Below are 21,024 nucleotides of genomic sequence, written 5' to 3'. Positions count from 1 at the left end.
TCTCTCTCTCTCTCTCTCTCTCTCTATCTCTCTCTATCTCAGCAATGTTCTCATTTCTTCTGTTTCGTGTGCTAAATGTGTCTCTAGCTCAGGATCAGAGACCCTAATCAGGGAGGACGTGACATCACAGAAGAGCTCATGTCAGGACATCCCAGTGGCTTCACACTTCCACCTCCACAGGTGATGAGCACACACATGAATTATATCTAATATATATATATACCTATATATGAATTATAAAAATCGCTATTTAATGTTAAAAAACACATTCTATTTCAAATACTGAACATTATTGTAGGTTCTCCATGCCCCGCCTCTCTCTCAAACGTTTTGACAAGCACAGTCTGCTCTGATTGGCCAGCTGACACAGTGCATTGTGATTGGCCGAACACCACAAGAGCACATCGGAAATACAAGCCCCTTTCCATAATCATGAGCTTCATTTTTCTTAATAAATGTAAAGACAGTTAATAATGTCCTGAGTCTTACCATCAGTTTAAGACTGAAAGAGGAACAGCGTGGTGTGACAGACACAGTGATGAAGCTTGTATGTGTTTGCAGTACACAGGTCGTGTACGCTCCTAGGTTCACGAAACTGTCGTTCATAAAATGCATTGCACAAATTTGACAATCTGTGTATTGCTGTTCTGTTGTAAATACATCTTAACCAATGAGTCCTCATTGCATTTACTTTCAGAAGAACAAATAAAGTGCTTTTGCTTTCTCTTAGATACACACACATCTATAATAAATCCTTTTGTGTAACTCTGCAGATCTTACACATGCACAAATAGCTACAGAACACACGAAAGAAATGGAAAAATAGAAATCGAATCATATGACCGCTTTAAGGGCTTCAAAGTAACATGCAGGTATTTCTATGTCTTAAATCTGAATCCACCCTGATTGAATTATCATTTCAATTTGCACTTGATTTTGTTGTACACTAAGTCACATTTATAGATATTTAGGACCCACCTTCTTTCAGTAATAGACTACTCCCAATCAAATGTTTTACAACATATTGCGGTTTTAACATCCTGTTTGTTTTTATACTTTAGATGCCTAAGAAAAAGTGAAAGCTGAGAAAAAGGAAGCCTCAGAGATTATCTTTGCTTGGTCCTGAACATCTGTTTAATGAGGAGCAAGGACATCTTTTTTGAATCAGTAAAGTAGCTTCAAGTCCAGAACAGCAAACTGGTAATGTTTCAGTCTGTAGTATTTTAGTGTTTCTGCCTTTGATTGTGAGTTTTCATTTGTATTTACTTCTATTTTGGGTAAATTTGTAGGGTGCATTTGTAATATGTTGTAAATTTTACAAGCTTTTCTCCTGGCATTTGCTTTAGTAATTCAGAATAAACTGTTCCATGTATTTGTTTAAGTCACTTTCTCATTCATGTTATCATATACTGTATGTACGTTGTATTTTAAGCGTATTTTTGTAATTAAAATGCATGCTTGAGCTGTTTTAACTGCAAATAGCTTGCTCCGACAGATCTTAAAATGTCATTGCCATTGCACAAACATTTGTTTTATAAAAGCTGTTTAAATATCCTAATTTAACTAAGGCCTAGTCCTGGCTTAAGCTAAGCCCTGTCTGTGAATCCGGTCATATGTTTTGAAGTTGTTGATGATTATCTTAATCTATTTTTCTTCTCTAAAATAATATTATTTCATGATGCAAACCTGACGAAAAATCAATGTTAAATTTCAACATTGATTCAATGATAATTAGATTGATGCATTAACATTGATTCAATGTCGTTCTGCTATCTGGTTGTTCCAACCAAGCAAAAATGATTTGTTTAATCCCCAAGCTAAAGAATAATAATATGCACTTGATCAGATATATCTGCGCTCAGTGTGAAACTGCCTTTGTAGCATGGCAGAAGACTAGTTAGCTAACCAATTAAGGGCTTTATAGGTAAGTAATAATATTTTGTAACTGATAGGGAACTTAATAGGTAGCCAGTGCAGAGACTGTAAACTTTAAAGACCTGCCATGTGTGTGTGTGTGTGTGTGAGTGTTTCTTTGTTTGTGTGTGTGTGTGTGTGTCTGTGAGTGTTTGTTTGAGTGTTTGTTTGTGTGTGTGCGTGTGTGTGTGTGTGTGTGTGTGTGTGTGTGTGTGTGAGAGAGAGAGAGAGAGAGAGAGAGAGAGAGAGAGAGAGACTCTACAGGAGCGGGAATGAGGAATCAGCTTTTCTTTTTTTTTCTTTTACTCATGTGACTCAAACACAGAACCAGAAAACAGGAATCACGTGACTTCAGGGAAAGAGAAGCTGCAGTGTAGTTGAGCTGTTGTGTGTTTGTGTCTCTGTATTCATGCAGTAAAATGGCAGAAGCCAGAGTTTCTCAGGATGAGTTCTTGTGTCCAGTGTGTCTGGATCTCCTGAAAGATCCAGTGGCTATTCCCTGTGGACACAGTTACTGTAAGATCTGTATTACAGACTGCTGGGATCAGGAGGATCAGAAGAGAGTCTACAGCTGTCCTCAGTGCAGACAGACCTTCAGTCCAAGACCTGCTTTAGCTAGAAACACCATGCTGGCTGAAGTGGTGGAGAAACTGAAGAAGATTAGACTCTCTGCTGACTGTTACGCTGGAGCTGGAGATGTGCAATGTGACGTCTGTACTGGAAGAAAATACAAAGCCGTCAAGTCCTGTCTAATGTGTCTGAACTCTTACTGTCAGAATCACCTCGAACAACATGAGAGTTGGTTTAATGGAAAGAAACACAATCTGACTGATGCCACTGGACGACTGCAGGAGATGATCTGCCAGAAACATGAGAAGATCCTCGAGGTTTTCTGTCGCACTGACCAGGAATGTATATGTGTGCTGTGTACAATTAATGAACATAAGAACCATGACACTGTATCAGCTGCAGCACAGAGGACAGAGAAACAGGTATTTAACACGAGATACTGATGAAATATTGCTGACACTCATTTCATAAGTGTTTATATCGGCACCATATTAACAGCTGACAGCATTCCCACTGCAGCAGAAATAAACAGGAGCTAAAAGAAGAGTTTCACTTTTGGCTGAAAATGAACTGTAAACCTTTATCAACACAATCTTTACACTATTGACCTGTTCTTTGACATATAATAGAAATAATAAATATAAACTTCCATTAGTGAAATTGCTGAACCCGGTCAGTGTGAAGTTCTATGTCTGTGTCAGTTTCACTTTAATAATATTTACACTTCTACTAATTCATGTATGATAATTGTAACCGATCATCTCTTCTGTAGTTTGAAACTACAGCCATTTGTTATCAGTTTAGATAAGTAACCTTTAAACTGCCTCACCTTACGTTTACTGGATTGATCTGTTCATGATGATTTAGTGCCAGTAGTTTTCTGTGAGATTGACTATCATCTGTTTGTCCTGCAGAAGCAGCTGAAGGAGACGCAGAAGACGCTCCAGCAGAGAATCCAGCAGAGAGAGAAAGATCTTCAGCAGCTGAGAGAGACTGTGGAGTCTCATAAGGTGAGTCTGGAGAAGAAGAGAAGTTTGTCTCCGTCTCAGTTCAGACTCACTGAAGCTGAATCACTGTGTGTCCTAACAGCGCTCTGCACAGACAGCAGTGGAGGACAGTGAGAGGATCTTTACTGAGCTCATCCGCTCCATTGAGAGAAGCCGCTCTGAGCTGATTCAACTGATCAGAGATCAGGAAAAGACTGCAGTGAGTCGAGCTGAAGAACGACTGGAGCGACTGGAGCAGGAGATCAATGATCTGAGGAGGAGAGACGCTGAGCTGGAGCAGCTTTCACACACACAGGATCACATCCAGTTCCTGCAGGTAACACAGATCTAGAAGAACAGGATCATAGTGGACCTGAGCAGATCCTGCTGTGACAGAGACTCACAGAGAAACAGTTCATGAGTGTCTTATTATATAATCATCAGCCAGACTCTCACCTGATCATCTTCTTCTGAAAGAGACATCACTTACAAATGGCTTTCAGCTCTGGAATTCTCTTAGGAATCATTTCTCATAGTTCTTTTTTTCTGTAAGATATATTTAGCTGTCAAACACCACTAGGCCACCAACAGTTCAAAACGTCACTAACATTTCAACTTTTTACCTCATTTGTCCTTCTGATTTATTATGTCATAGTGAAATCAGTGAACTCCATAGTAGAGATTCTGGGTGATGTTCATCGAAATTGGATCAGGTGATCCTCAAACATCACATATTGATGAGTTTAATGAAAACCCCAAACAAGGAATCAAGCTGTATTTTAACAATCCTTCAGTGTATTGAAACCAAACCAAACCTGAGCATGTCTTAAGGGGCAGTGGTGAAAAGAGTACTAAAAAAATGTAGTATAGCTATTTAAAGGGTAAGTTCACCCAAAAATCATAATTATGTTATTAATAACTCACCCTCATGTCGTTTCAAACCCGTAAGACCTCAGTTTATCTTCAGAACACAGTTTAAGATATGTCAATGTCAGATCATAGTCCAGCTGGAGGTTTTCTCAAAGTACCAAGTCTTGTATGCAATGCAATCACTAATTAATTAGTCTTTCAAAACTCAAAATTACAGTGTTCTGCCAGGATATAGGCTGCCATTATAAAGCTATCAGCTGACTCGCAGGGTTCTTGTTTACGCATATTAAACTTTGCTCTCTTGAAAATAACATTACGCTTCACCACAAAATGATCATTGTAACATTTTTTCACCGCAACGTAGTTGAGTTTTTCATCCGCATTTAAAGTGGAATCAGAATCAGAAAGAGCTTTATTGCCAAGTATGCTTGTGAATAGGAATTTGTTTTAGTGACATAAGCTTCCAGTGCACAGACACAACAACAACACACGGATAATTATATTTATATATATATATATATATATATATATATAGACAAATATTGCAAAATAAATCAAAATAAATCAATTGTATGAACAGATGTGCTATAGATGATAATGGAATAGAATAGAGTGAAACACTAGGATGGAGGTGGTAACAAATAAATATGTAGATATTGCACATTTTTATTGCATAAGAGGGGAACATTTAATTGTTCATGAGGTAGATTGCCTGGGGGAAGAAACTGTTCTGGTGCCTGGCTGTCCTAGTATTTGCAGCTCTGAAACGCCAACAAGATGGCAAAAGTTCAAAAAGGGGTTAACTTGGATATGAGGGATCCAGAGTAATTTTCTGAGGCCTTTTCCTCACTCTGGATATATACAGTTCTTGAAGGGTGGGCAGGGGAGCACCAATAATCCTTTCAGCAGTCCGAACAGTTCTCTGTTGTCTTCTTGTGTCTGTTTTTGTAGCTGAATCAAACCAGACAGTTATAGAAGTGCACAGTACAGACTCAATGATGGCAGAGTTGAACTGTTTCAGCAGATCCTGTGGCAGGTTAAACTTCCTCAGCTGGCGAAGGAAGTACAACCTTTGTTGGGCCTTTTTCGCAATGTGATTGTCCCACTTCAGGTCCTGAGAGATAGTGGTGCCCAGGAACCTGAATGACTCCACTGCAGTCACAGTGCTGTTCATGATGGTGAGTGGGGAAAGTGCAGGGGGGTTTCTCCCGAAGTCCACGATCATCTCCACTGTTTTGAGCGTGTTCAGCTCCAGGTTGTTAAGACTGCACCAGACAGCCAGCTGCTCAACCTCTTGTCTGTAAGCAGACCTCGTCACCATCCTGGATGAGGCCGATGACTGTAGTGTCGTCTGCAAACTTCAGGAGCTTAACAGAGGGGTCTTTAGAGGTGCAGTCGTTGGTGTACAGGGAGAAGAGCAGAGGGGAGAGAACACATCCCTGAGGGGCACCAGTGTTGGTGGAGCAGCTGTTTGACATGAATTTCCCCAGTCTCACTAACTGTTGCCTATCTGTCAGAAAGCTGGTGATCCACTGACAGATAGAGCTAGGATCAGAGAGCTGGGTCAGTTTGGTCTGGAGGACCAAATCATCCATAAGCAAACTGCAGGGGGCCCAGTAAGGGTCCAGTGATGTCCTTCAGATAAGACAGAACCAGTTTTCAAAGTCAAACGACTTCATGACGACAGACGTTAAAGCCACAGGTCTGTAGTTGTTAAGTCCTGTTATCTTGGGTTTCTTTCGAACGGGGATAATGGTGGAGCGTTTGAAGCAGGAAGGGGCTTCACACAACTCCAGAGATCTGATGAAGATTTGTGAAAAGATGGGGGCCAGCTGGTCAGCAAAGGTTTTCAGACAGGCTGGTGTAACGCCATCTGGGCCTTGTGCTTTTCTTCTTTTGTTCTTCCTTAAGACCTGGCGCACATCATCCTCACTGATTTGAAGAGCGGGGGAGGGGGGATTGCAGGAGGTCTTCAGAGATGGTCAGAACAGGTGTGGGGGGTTTCAAATCTACAATAAATCTCATTCAGGTCGTTAACAAGTTATTGATTCGCCTCAGTGCAGGGGGATGGTGTCTTGTAGTTTGTGATGGTTCTCAGACCTTTGCACACTGAAGTTGAGTCAAGTCAAGTCAAGTCACCTTTATTTATATAGCGCTTTAAACAAAATACATTGGGTTAAAGCAACTGAACAACATTCATTAGGAAAACAGTGTGTCAATAATGAAAAAATGATAGTTAAAGGCAGTTCATCATTGAATTCAGTGATGTCATCTCTGTTCAGTTAAATAGTGTCTGTGCATTTATTTGCAATCAAGTCAACGATATCGCTGTAGATGAAGTGACCCCAACTAAGCAAGCCAGAGGCGACAGCGGCAAGGAACCGAAACTCCATCGGTGACAGAATGGAGAAAAAAACCTTGGGAGAAACCAGGCTCAGTTGGGGGGCCAGTTCTCCTCTGACCAGACGAAACCAGTAGTTCAATTCCAGACTGCAGCAAAGTCAGATTGTGCAGAAGAATCATCTGTTTCCTGTGGTCTTGTCCTGGTGCTCCTCTGAGACAAGGTCTTTACAGGGGATCTGTATCTGGGGCTCTAGTTGTCCTGGTCTCCGCTGTCTTTCAGGGATGTAGAGGTCCTTTCTAGGTGCTGATCCACCATCTGGTCTGGATACGTACTGGATCCGGGTGACTGCAGTGACCCTCTGATCTGGATACAGACTGGATCTGGTGGCTACGGTGACCTCGGAATAAGAGATGCTAGAAACGTGGCTTTCTAAGGAAAGATTGTGATAAAATAGCACACCTAGGTTCCTAACAGATGACGAAGAATTGACAGAGCAACCATCAAGTCTTAGACAGTGTTCTAGGTTATTACAAGCAGAGTTTTTAGGTCTTATAATTAACACCTCTGTTTTTTCAGAATTTAGCAGTAAGAAATTACTCGTCATCCAGTTTTTTATATCGACTATGCAATCCATTAGTTTTTCAAATTGGTGTGTTTCACCGGGCTGCGAAGAAATATAGAGCTGAGTAACATCAGCATAACAGTGAAAGCTAACACCATGTTTCCTGATGATATCTCCCAAGGGTAACATATAAAGCGTGAAGAGTAGCGGCCCTAGTACTGAGCCTTGAGGTACTCCATACTGCACTTGTGATCGATAGGATACATCTTCATTCACTGCTACGAACTGATGGCGGTCATATAAGTACGATTTAAACCATGCTAATGCACTTCCATTAATGCCAACAAAGTGTTCAAGTCTATGCAAAAGAATGTTGTGGTCAATTGTGTCAAACACAGCACTAAGATCCAATAAAACTAATAGAGAGATACACCCACGATCAGATGATAAGAGCAGATCATTTGTAACTCTAAGGAGAGCAGTCTCAGTACTATGATACGGTCTAAATCCTGACTGGAAATCCTCACATATACCATTTTTCTCTAAGAAGGAATATAATTGTGAGGATACCACCTTTTCTAGTATCTTGGACAGAAAAGGGAGATTCGAGATTGGTCTATAATTAACTAGTTCTTTGGGGTCAAGTTGAAGAATGAGAGAAGAATTAAGCTGATGCTGTGTAAGTGCTGGATTGAGATGAGTTACTACAGATCGGTCAAGTCAACAAGAGCCGCACAAATCTGATGTTGGTGCAGCTTATTGGGTGAAGTGTGGAGCTGATGAGTTTTGATTTCTGTTTTCTGTAGAGTTTCCAGTCTCTCTCAGCACCTCCTGAATCTACAGATGTAAATGATGATCTCTTCAGTTCTCTCGTCACTTTTGATGATCTGAGAGAATCTGTCCATCAGCTGAGAGACAAACTGGAGGATTTCTGTAAAGAGGAGCTCAAGAAGATCTCAGACAGAGGTAAAGTCCCGTAGAGTCATCTACTTTCAGAAACCAGTTCATCATCATCTCATATCATGAAGAACATCATAATAGAAATGACTTAGCAATAGATACAGGATCATGAGAATCACACTGTTCATGTCTGTTGATTTCCACAGTCACATTCACCAACATTGTTCCCAGAACCAGGAACGACTTCCTACAATGTAAGTCAGTAAGAAAACAAGCATAAAAACTCTCTGAGTGTGTTCATGTTCTTCCTGTAGAAGCTGAAAGAAGAGTTTTATAAATAACGTAAATGATAGGGCTGCCCTCGACTAAAATATTTTAATATTTTCTGATTGACTAATAGTCATACATTTGAAGCGATTAGTTGACTAATTATGAATGTTTTAGGAAAAACATCTGTCTGTATTTTCGACTGCAGTGATGAAGTCGACACTGACTCTTCATCTCCACAGTGGACGTGTTTCATAAGGATAACAGAATCTGAAAATATTTGTTTTCCATTTGATATTGTTGCAGATTATCTATATTGCACACCCCTAGTTCTGACCCATGTGCTGCCATTACCACACAGACCAGCTGTTAATGACCCATCCATTACAATACTGGCTTCACTTTCTGTGTGGTTTTTCCCCCTTTTTTTCCACTTGCGAAATTTTGATCGACTAAGCCTCCATTAGTGGGCAGCCCTAGTAAATGATGGTTCACACAGATATCTGGTCATCTGTATTGAGACACTGACGATACACTGAACATGAAGAGTTCAGCTACAGGAAAAGATCAAACAGATTCATAATTCCTGATTCTGATGTGTTTTATCTCCATCAGATTCCCGTCAGCTCACTCTGGATCTGAACACAGTGAATAAATGCCTCCGTCTCTCTGAGAGTAACAGAGTGATTACTAACACTGACACAGATCAGTCGTATCCTGATCATCCAGACAGATTTGATGTGTATCAGCAGGTGTTGTGTAGAGAGAGTGTGTGTGGACGCTGTTACTGGGAGATTGAGTGGAGTGGAGATAATGTGTTTATATCAGTGTCATATAAGAGCATCAGCAGGAAGGGAGCAGGTAATGAGTGTTTCTTTGGATCCAATGATCAGTCCTGGAGTTTGTTCTGCTCTCGCTCCAGTTACTCATTCATACACAATAACATTGAGACTCGTCTCCCTATGAAGTACATCATTAGAAGAATAGGAGTGTTTGTGGATCACAGTGCAGGAACTCTGTCCTTCTACAGCGTCTCTGACACAATGAGCCTCATCCACCCCGTCCAGACCACATTCACTCAGACGCTCTATCCTGGGTTTTGGGTTGATAATAAATCATCAGTGAAACTGTTGATGAATCAGAAGACAGTGACGAGAGATTCTACCCATAATGCTTTGAGCTGCACAATGAATCAGTAACAGTGAGATGTAAAAGCTGTGTATAAGCTGTGTCCAAAATCGCTCACTAGTTCACTCATTCACTAATAGTGTATGGCAGTTGAGTCCACTATATCAGGAAGGAGTGAATGGAATAAGTGAATGGATTCAGACGCTGACCTATACACTGCATGTGAGACTTGGAGCTGTTGCAAAAATATCTTCAACATTATTAATAACAATATTAATAGCAATAACACTTAAATTGACTATATATTGTAATTATACAAACCCCCGCTTCAGCATTGTTGTTGTTATATTCAGTGACTTCCTGTTTCCTTATTTGGTCATCTTCATTTTCTTGATTTGTTAATTGATTAATCCCCACCTGTCTCATTCCCTGATTACCTCCCGTGTGCTTAAATACCCTGTCTGTTTAGTTCTTCCTTGTCCGTGATTGATGTTGTATCCTGAGTTACGTTTGTCTTATGTTGGATGTGCCCTTTTTCTCCTGCGATTATTAAAAGTACCTTTTGTATATAGTCTTCCTCGTGCACCTTCCTTACACACCAGCATAACCGTTACCAGTGGTTTTATTGATGATATATTATCAATTTGTTTTGTAATGCTTTTATGTTCATTATCATTAAATACTATTAAAATACTGAGAACAAAAATAAACATTAACACATTTTCATAATTATATGTATTTATTATTTTTAGTATCTTGAAACTCTCCCGAGCAGTGTTTGAGCTCAGATAAGATAATGTCGTAGAGCGTCCTCAGGAGAACGTTAATTTTACATGAGAATGAATACGCTACCCACAGGTGATTAACGAACATTTTTTAATTATCCACCAAATTATCATCATTTTTGTAAGTTAACAATCAACAACGCCACCTCAGTAAATTAGTCAAATATTAAACTGAGTTATTGCCTACATAATACATATATTTTAATATAAAAAATATAAAATGGACTATTTCAAAGTGGAATAGTGTTTTATGGTCAGACGAGTCCAAATTTGACATTCCTGTTGGAAATCACGGACGCTGTGTACTCTGGGCTAAAGAAGAGCGAGACCTTCCAGCATGTTATCAGCGTTCAGTTCAAGAGCCAGCATCTCTGATGGTATGGGGGTGTATAAGTGCATACGGTATGGACAGCTTGCATGGTTTAGAAGCCAATATGAATGCTGAAAGGAATATAAAGGTTTTAGAGCAATATGCTCCCCTACACGCGATGTCTATTTCAGGAAGGCCTTGTGTATTTCAGCAGGATAATGCAAAAACAAATACTGCAGCTATTACAACAGCATGGCTTCGTCGTAGAAGAGTCCGGTGCTGGGCTGACCTCCCTGTCCAGATCTGTCACCTATAGAGAACATTTGGCACATCATTAAACAAAAAATATGACCACAAATTCCAACACCAAATCTCCAGAAACTCATAACCTCGATACAAAGACAAAAGACAAATCTACAAACTCTTTTGAAAAGAATAGGAGATGCTACCAGATGGTAAACATGCCCTCTTCCCAAATATTGAGACCTGTAGCAGGCATCACATTTGAAATTAGCTCAATTTGTGCAAAAAAATGTAACATTTCTCAGTTTAAACATTTGTTATATTTTCTATGTTCTAATGTGTATAAAATATTGGCTCATTTTAATTGAAGTTCTTTCAGTTTAAATTTTTTTTTTCATATAAAAAAAAAACAACCCAACATTTATGGAATTCAGGTTGTAAAAATAAGATTAAGCAGGGTTTACACACACAAAATAGTGTAGAAACAGTTTTCACTAAGATTGAAATGTTAGAGTAGAGACCTGCGCAGGACGGATTTTTCCCGCTCCCACAAAAATATATATTATTAGAACATAGAACATAGAAATACAGTAAAAAAAAAAAAAAGTAAGAAATGTAAATACAAAAAAATATATATATAAAAAAGTAGCCAAGGGCCTAATACTGCTTTCTTTGCTTTTACCAATTCCTTCAAACATAAAAAAAAAAATCTTATTCCTCAGTAACTAAATAGACAAATGTTAAATATTTAGCAAAAAAAAAAACTGTACGACTACTTGATGTGACCCGTGCAGGAATAGCATGTCGTTCTCTGATGAGGGCTTCAGATTAATCTGTCTCTGCTCCAGTATGTGACCGCAAATACTGAAAGACCTCTCCGATGGTGCGCTGGAAGCTGGAATGCAAAGTACATGGCATGTTACTTGCTTAATCTCTGAAATTCTTGACATCATCTTTTCCACCACTGGAGGACATCATCACTGGAGGACATCATCATTGAAATAAATCTGTGTGCTTCTAAACCATCCAACTTGACCTTTAAATATCTCCCTATTTCAGATTCGAAAGACACGTCGCTGTCCATGGTATCATCAGCATCCTCCCATTCTGCAAATTCTTTAAAAAATCATTTTTGCTGGCGGCGGTTGTAGGTTTTCCTCTGTGTTATCCTCACCAAACCCCATCTCATCAACTAGCACTTTGACGGCATGGATCACAGCTTGTCTTTCATTATCATCAATCATTTTTAACTGACGCAGTTTGGGAGTGAGGAATGTAGCTATTTTGTAGAGCATATGGATTCCATTTGGTGCTTAATTGTTCGATGACATTAGTTCGTCCAGACGTTGCATACAAGTTGATGCAATTTCACTGAGAATGCAGTCAGTCCTAGCTGCCTCACAGTGGTTTCTTAGTTTTACAGACCACGTAAGTAGAGACGAACTTAGGGCTGTATTGTCTGACTCAAAGTCATTCGTTGTGTCTTTGAACGGCTTCAAAAAAGTCACCAGGGTTTTAAGAATATTCTTGTCAATGCACCCTACTTTGTCATACTATTTATTATCCAACAGGATGTTTGCAATTTCATCATACTGTTGAAACACAGAATCTAGCATTTCAAAATTAGAATTCCATCGTGTTTCCACTGACTGCTTTAGAGACTTACTTAGCTTCACTTCCAGGCCAGAGTGTTTGAAGTAGGTGACAAGTTTTTTCACGTCTTTCAGAAGGTTGCCAATCCATCACAGCGGACGAGAATGCATGTGAAAGAATGGTGTTGAGTATGTGAGCACTACAGTCTTGTGAAGCCGCGTAGAGCTGCAACCATGTTCGCTCCTCTGTCAGTGACGAAGACAAGTTTCTTTGCCTGTGAACTATCTATTCCAAATACTCTGAGATTTTGAAATAAGAAAGCTTGAATGTTGTCGCCAGTTTTTGAAGTGCCTGCATCGAATGGGGTTGCGAAGACCACCCTTGACACCAAGTCATAATTAGCCTCTATGTAATGTATTGTGGCTGACAGAAAGGAGGTTTTCTGATAGTTTTCGGTCCAGATGTCAGTAGTCACTGCGCAACCATATTTCACAATTGTATCCGTCATGTCATTGACAACAGCTCTCCTTAGTATTTGTGCCCTTTCACTCAGATTTCGTGACAATGTCGTTGGATGAGGCAACATTTCCTTCACATTGAACTTTCCAATCTTGACTGCTGTGTCAATAAGGTGCTGTGCTAGTTTAATGAAACCCTGGCCAGAGACGGTGTCATAAGGTCTTATCTCGGCACAAACAAAGTCAACACATTTTTCTGTTGTTATATCTTTTAGTGCACTTGACACTTTCGACTGACTTGCCGTAAATGTCAGGGAAGTTTGGCCTTTCAAAACGGTGCACACATGACGCTTCAGACCTGAAGTTCCAGACTTGTGCCCACTCTATGTGTGTATTTTGCTGCATTTGTCACAGCTCGCAAAAGGAAGGTGCTTTCCATTGCTGTCGCATACTACTGAAAAACATTTCCAAATATCAGATTTTCCTTTGCTTGGTTTTGTAGTTTTGCATGTTCCTTTAATAACTTACTAATATCTGTAGGACTAAGTGATTCACCTGAGTCATGCGGTGCAGACATTTTGCCTCTGTGTTCGCGCCTATGAACCACGCGAGAGTTAGTTTCCGACCATGCGCCTGTAAATCGTTTTTATTTTATTTTATTATAAATAAAGGTTTATTTGTTTCTAGTTATTTTATTTCCAATTTGTGGGAGTACCGCAAATAAATTTATTTTCCCGCAACCCGCACACAATAATATCGTGCCGTCCACATCCGCATTCACCCTCACCCATCAAATACTGTCCCGCGCCGCACTCGGTTGTGCTGGGTCCCACGGGGACAGGTCTCTATGTTAGAGAGTCGGACTTGTAACCCGAAGGTCTTGGGTTCGAGTCTTTTCTTGACATCATCTCACTCTGTCTTGCCCACCTTGCCTTTTGAATGTAAATGCCTCTACCTGTGCTCTTAGCTTTTGCAATTTGTCAGAGTGTGTTTTTTCAATTTCTTTGATGCTTGCTATTGTGCATTTGTTTTCGGCTATTGTCTCGAAGTCATTTTTACGAAGAAGGTAGACGATGGCAGTCTGAATTTTTTTTATATTTCGATTTAGATGCCAATTTTTTGCCCTCGGCCAAAAACCAGGATATGATTTCAATGTTTTTCCATTTAAGGTTTAATTCTTTATCTTTTAAACTAAGAAGGGTGTCTTTTATTTGTAAAGCTTGAATTTCCATGATCTCCTGATCTACACTGTCACTGTATTGTCCCTGAAAAGCCATGTTTCACGGTTGATTCTCCCCCCACCGGATTTCTACAGTCTCTGGTGTAACAATGGGTATGTCGACCTGTTCTAAAAATTTGTCTATATGTGAGATGCAAAAAGCTTTCCCTCAACACTTCTGATAAGAAAAAGGAACAAACTTACCACAGCAGTTGTAGACAAGGAAGAGGGAGCTCAACCTCATATCTTCAGAGAGAATCACATAGGGAGATCACATCGGTTGGGTCACCACTTTGTAAGCGCCACTGCCCAGGATGGCCGCAAGTCCAGCGCCACTGCACAAGATGGCCGCCAGCCCAGTGCCACAAGGCAAGATGGACGCCAGCCCAGCACCACAGCAAAAGGTGGTCGCCAGCCCAGTGCCACGATGCAAGATGACCGCCAGCCCAGTGCCACAGCACAAGATGGCCGCCAGCCCAGCGCCGCTGCCAAGGATGGCCGCTGGCCGAGCGCCGCTGCCCAGGATGACCGCCAACCCAGCGCCACTGCCCAGGATGGCCGCAAGTCCAGCGCCACTGCACAAGATGGCCGCCAGCCCAGTGCCACAAGGCTATATGGACGCCAGCCCAGGACCACAGCACAAGGTGGTCGCCAGCCCAGCGCCACGATGCAAGATGACCGCCAGCCCAGCTTCACGACGCAAGATGGCCGAGTCAGGTCAGAGTCAGGTCAGGTCAGAGTCGAGTCAGGTTCCCGTTGACCCTCCAGAGTCGAGTCAGGTTCCTGTTGACCTTCCAGAGCCGAGTCAGGTTCCCGTTGACCCTCCAGAGTCGAGTCAGGTGCTCGTGGACCCTCCAGAGTCAGGGCTGGTCACCGTTGACCCTCCAGAGTCAGGGCTAGTCACCGTTGACCTTCCAGAGTCAGGGCTAGTCACCGTTGATCTTCCAGAGTCAGGGCTAGTCACTGTTGACCTTCCAGAGTCAGGGCTAGTCACCGTTGATCTTCCAGAGTCAGGGCTAGTCACCGTTGACCTTCCAGAGTCAGGGCTAGTCACCGTTGACCTTCCGGAGTCAGGGCTAATCACCGTTGACACTCTGGAGTCAGGACTAGTCACCGTTGACACTCCGGAGTCAAGTCAAGTCACCGGTGAAATTCATGGACAAGGGCAAGTCACCAATGATCTTCATGGGCAAAATCCAGTCACCAGTATTCTTCATGAACAAAGTCAAGTCACCATTGATCTTCATGGGCAAGGTCAAGTCACCAGTGTTCTTCATGGACAAGGTCAAGTCACCGACTATCTTCATGAACAAATGCAAGTCACCAATGATCTTAATGAGCAGAGTCAAATCAGCATTGATCTTCTGTAATCCAGTCTAAACACCATGGGATTACCAGAGTCTCTCCATGTCTCTGTGGAACTACCAGAGCCTTCCCACGTCTCTGCTGAACTAAATTTAATGAAAAGAAATTTATTGTCTTAAATGTTTATACACCGTATGAATCATATGAGCATGAGGATGAATTTTTGAACAGTTTAGCTTTTATTTAGACATTCATAGAGGAGAATAGTTCATCTTGTGTCTATGTTATGGGTGATTTTAATGCTGACATGTCAGATAGCAAATCTTTATTTGCAACACACTTACAGCAGTTTTGTAATGAGTCTAACTTAATTCTATCGAGCATTCCTCTGTTGCCTGACTCAAGTTTTACCTATGTTAGTGATGCGTGGAACTCAACATCTTGGTTAGACCATATTGTTACCACAGCTGATGCTCATGCCTCACTGATAAATGTGGAGATCTGCTATGAACTTGCCACCTCAGATCATATACCTATTGCTTCTTTGTTAGATGTTGAAAAACTCCCCCTGCTGTCCAGGAATAAGAATGCAGCTTCGAGTAAACTGGACTGGTCAAAGCTGAGTAAAGAGGAGGTGGCAGAATACTCATTGCGAACTGAAAGTTTTCTAAATAATATTCCACTGCCTTATGAAGCCCTAATGTGCTCAGATATTAATTGTAAGGATGTGCTACATGTTGAAAAACTCTCTGCCATGTATGATGGTTTGTGAAATGTCTTAATGTTTCCAGTGTACCATTCTGTAAAAGAAAATGTAAGGTGCTTAACATTAGACCTGGGTGGAATGAGTTTGTGGCTGAGCAGTATGCTGAGGCAAGAGAGGCCTTTAGACTCTGGTCAGAGGCAGGAAGGCCCAGACAAGGGGAATTGTTAGATAGAAAAAAAATTACAAATGCTAGAGTTAAGTATGCACTACGTTTCATTAAGAAAAATGAAAATACAATGAGAGCAGACTCACTAGCCAGAAAGCTACAGAAAAACAACCCTACTGATTTTTGGCAAGAGGTCAAAATTATGAATAACAATAAAATATCTTTACCAGCTGATATTGAAGGTATTAGTAGCCCAGAAAAAATAGCTGAGCTCTGGCGAGAGCATTATTGTGACCTATTCAATTGTGTCAAAAGTAACCCAGTTAGATTCAATGATGAACATACTGATTTCTCAGCAGATATGATGGTTAGGGTAGCAGATATCTATGATGCCATTGATATGCTGGAGAACAACAAAGCCTGTGGTATGGACGTCATTAATGCAGAACATCTCAAATATGCCAGCCATAAGCTCTATCCTTTGCTTTCCATGTGTTTTAATGGTCGTTTGGTTCATGGGGTCATGCCTAATGCTATTATGTCGGTTTTGTTGCTACCTGTGCTTAAAGACAAGGCTGGTAAGCTCAACAGTATTGACAATTATCGTTCAGTTGCATTAGCCAGTATCTTGTCTAAAGTACTGGAGAGAATACTGCTAACAAAGTTAGAAATGTATGTTCTTACTACTGACAATCAGTTAAAAGCATGGAACCGATTTGTGTATCTATGCTCTTAAAGAGATTGTGTCCAGGTATAACAGCCTGCATTCGACCATGTTTTTATGTTTTATTGATGCGTCAAAGGCATTTGATAGAATCAATCATGAACGACTGTTTGTAAAATTGCTTGATAGAGGTGCCCCTACATTTTTAGTGAGAATTTTAATGTATTGGTATGCCCATCAAACGTTTCAGGTTAAATGGGACAATGTTGTATCTGCTCCATTTCATGTCAGTAACGGAGTGAGACAAGGAGGAATTATGTCTCCTATTTTATTTAATATCTATATGGATGAACTGTCAGACCAGTTTAAATAGGTTAAAAACTGGCTGTCTTGTGGGCAACACTGTTGTTAATCATCTAATGTATGCAGACAATCTTGTCCTGCTCTGTCCTTACAGTGTTGGGCTGCAGCAGATGCTGAAAGTCTGCTCACAGTATGACTTTGATTATGATATTAAATATAACACTAAGAAAAGCCACATAATGGTAGTTAGAAGCAATGAGGATAATAAATCAACTTTTCCGACTTATTATTTGTCAGATAGCCCTCTTGCTGTGTGTGAGGAAGTTAAATATTTAGGTCATGTGATATCTAATGACTGGACGGATGACAAAGATCTATACCGTCAGCTCTGTAAAATTTATGCTCAAGCCAATATGCTCATAAAGTTTTATATGTGTTCTGACTCTGTGAAGTGCTCTTTGTTTAGAACTTACATCACACCGCTATATACTGCTCAATTGTGGAGTATGCAGCGGCTTAAGGTAGCATACAATGATGCAATGAGGTTGCTGCTCCGTGTCCCTAGGTGGCTTAGTGCCAGTCATTTGTTTGTGTCTAATAGAGTGCCAACCTGTGAGGCACTCTTAAGGCAACTGATGTTCGGTTTTATGTGTCGACTGGACAGTTCAGTGAACTATATAATCGAAGCCCTAGTCAGTCCTCTGAAAAGCTGTTACAGATACACTTCCAGGCTTAGACGACACTGGTGTAATAGCCTGTATATTCTATAGGCTATTATGGAATTTTTATGTATTTTTTGTATTTCTTTTTTTTGTGTGTGTGTTGTTTGTTGTGTTATATGGACCTGTGTCTGCAATAAAGGAAAAAAGTAACAGAGCCTCTCCACGACTCTGCTGAACTACTAGAGCCTCTCCTCATCTCGGCTGAACTACCAGAGTCTCTCCTCGCCTCTGTGGAACTTCCAGAGCCTCGTCACGTCTCAGCTGACCTCTCTGAGTGCTCGACTGATCCTGTCGTGGCCACGGAGGCTACCCTTAACTTGTTCATGTTCTCTGTTTCGCACTTGCCTAACCAGACTTGTTCTCCTGTTAATGCGACCACACAGATGTGGTGGTCTTGTGCTCCGCCCTGGTGGGCTTCTGTCTCGACCACACGGATGTGGTGGTCTTCTGCTCCGCCCTGGTGGGCTTCTGTCTCGACCACACGGATGTGGTAGTCTTCTGCTCCGCCCTGGTGGGCTTCTGTCTCGACCGCATGGATGTGGGGGGTGCTGCACCGCCTTGGTGGGCTTCTGTCTCGACCACACGGATGTGGTGGTCTTCTGCACCGCCCTGGTGGGCTTCTGTCTCGACCACACGGATGTGGTGGTCTTCTGCTCCGCCCTCATGGGCTTCTGTCTCGACCACACGGATGTGGTGTTCTTCTTCGCCGCCCTGGTGGGCTTCTGTCTTGACCACAAGGATGTGGTGGTCTTCTGCTCCGCCCTGGTGGGCTTCTGTCTTGACCACAAGGATGTGGTGGTCTTCTGCTCTGCCCAGGTGGGCTTCTGTCTCGACCACACGGATGTGGTGGGCTGCTGCACTGCCCTGGTGGGCTCCTGTCTCGACCGTAGGGATGTGGTGGTCTTCTGCTCCGCCCTGGTGGGCTTCACGTTATGCCCTTCCTGGACTTGTTTGTTGTTGTTGTTTTGTTTTTGTTTCTCTTCTGTCTGTTTCCATCTATGGACCTGGCCCTCCGTCTCTCCCCCTGATCCTCCGCCGGTCCACCTCCCTCCTGGGCTCCTTGTTTTTGTGTTTGCACTTCTTGTCTCTGTTTCCCCATTTTACCTGGCCCTCCGTCCCTCCCCCTGGCCCTCTGCCGCTCCACCTCCCTCCTGGTCTCTTTGTTTCTTTGGTCTCTTCTTGGGTTCGGGTGGAGCATCTGGTAGCTGCTCCGTGGAGGAGGGGGTAATGTCACGCTGTCTGGTCTCTGTTTCCCTGGGTGTCCACTAGTGGGCTCACTTCCCCTTAGGCACCTCACCGTAGGCACTACTATTCCAGAGTACTATACTTCACAGAGTTCTGACTCTGTGAAGTGCTCTTTGTTTAGAACTTACATCACACCGCTATATACTGCTCAATTGTGGAGTATGCAGCGGCTTAAGGTAGCATACAATGATGCAATGAGGTTGCTGCTCCGTGTCCCTAGGTGGCTTAGTGCCAGTCATTTGTTTGTGTCTAATAGAGTGCCAACCTGTGAGGCACTCTTAAGGCAACTGATGTTCGGTTTTATGTGTCGACTGGACAGTTCAGTGAACTATATAATCGAAGCCCTAGTCAGTCCTCTGAAAAGCTGTTACAGATACACTTCCAGGCTTAGACGACACTGGTGTAATAGCCTGTATATTCTATAGGCTATTATGGAATTTTTATGTATTTTTTGTATTTCTTTTTTTTTTGTGTGTGTTGTTTGTTGTGTTATATGGACCTGTGTCTGCAATAAAGGAAAACAGTAACAGAGCCTCTCCACGACTCTGCTGAACTACCAGAGCCTCTCCACGTCTCTGCTGAACTACTAGAGCCTCTCCTCATCTCGGCTGAACTACCAGAGTCTCTCCTCGCCTCTGTGGAACTTCCAGAGCCTCGTCACGTCTCAGCTGAACTCTCTGAGTGCTCGACTGATCCTGTCGTGGCCACGGAGGCTACCCTTAACTTGTTCATGTTCTCTGTTTCGCACTTGCCTAACCAGACTTGTTCTCCTGTTAATGCGACCACACAGATGTGGTGGTCTTGTGCTCCGCCCTGGTGGGCTTCTGTCTCGACCACACGGATGTGGTGGTCTTCTGCTCCGCCCTGGTGGGCTTCTGTCTCGACCACACGGATGTGGTAGTCTTCTGCTCCGCCCTGGTGGGCTTCTGTCTCGACCACACGGATGTGGGGGGTGCTGCGCCGCCTTGGTGGGCTTCTGTCTCGACCACACGGATGTGGTGGTCTTCTGCACCGCCCTGGTGGGCTTCTGTCTCGACCACACGGATGTGGTGGTCTTCTGCTCCGCCCTCATGGGCTTCTGTCTCGACCACACGGATGTGGTGTTCTTCTTCGCCGCCCTGGTGGGCTTCTGTCTTGACCACAAGGATGGACTTCCCCTTAGGCACCTCACCGTAGGCACTACTATTCCCACTAGCCTTGTCACTTCATCACAGTAATTGCACTCCTGCTAATTGCACCAGGTGCCTTCACTTATTAGTCATTAGCCTCCCTATATTTACCAGTCTTTTCCTGTTGTCTGCAGGGAGTCCTTCCTTCCGTTTCCTGCTGTACCCAGTCTTCTCATCTCCCGAGTCCTCGCATTCCGAGTTCCTGTTCCTCTTTCCGTTCCTGTTCCCTTCCTGTCCCTTCCTTGTTTGTTCATTTGGATTGTTTCTGGTTTTGACCCTGGCTTGTTTGGATTACGATTTGGATTACCCCTAAATAAAGACATACTGCAACTGGATCTCTCTCTCCCTGTGTTTCACTGGATACCCGAACGTCACACCTGACTTCTGGTGAAATACATAGTATGAAGTGTGTGAACACACTTCATGCTATGGGTTCATTCTAGCTACAGAAGGCCCTGATCCTTTTGCTGCAATCCTTTAAATACCTCAGACGAAGACAAACATCCCCCGAGATGAAGACATAAACTAACAATTGGAATTTGTTTAAGTCAGGTCCCAGAACAGGGTAGGTTACATCTCAAAGGGAACAGAAGTT

At 42.3% G+C, this 21,024-nt stretch overlaps 1 protein-coding gene across 1 annotated transcript in view; it reads left to right on the top strand.

The window, feature by feature from the left end:
* LOC132109301 (E3 ubiquitin/ISG15 ligase TRIM25-like) overlaps positions 1–21,024 on the top strand; it is a 59,153-nt gene that overhangs the window by 15,123 nt on the left and 23,006 nt on the right. Inside the window, exons 6-11 of the mRNA XM_059515311.1 lie at positions 88–180; positions 2,292–2,906; positions 3,399–3,494; positions 3,574–3,807; positions 8,053–8,212; positions 8,353–8,400. Coding sequence (XP_059371294.1) covers positions 88–180; positions 2,292–2,906; positions 3,399–3,494; positions 3,574–3,807; positions 8,053–8,212; positions 8,353–8,400 — 1,246 coding nt within the window. The remainder of the gene's footprint in view (positions 1–87; positions 181–2,291; positions 2,907–3,398; positions 3,495–3,573; positions 3,808–8,052; positions 8,213–8,352; positions 8,401–21,024) is intronic.

The sequence above is a fragment of the Carassius carassius genome, chromosome 29, assembly GCF_963082965.1.
Source record: "Carassius carassius chromosome 29, fCarCar2.1, whole genome shotgun sequence".
NCBI lineage: Eukaryota > Metazoa > Chordata > Actinopteri > Cypriniformes > Cyprinidae > Carassius > Carassius carassius.
Note: the sequence above shows the minus strand (reverse complement) of the source record. Positions and strands in the feature narration are given on the sequence as shown.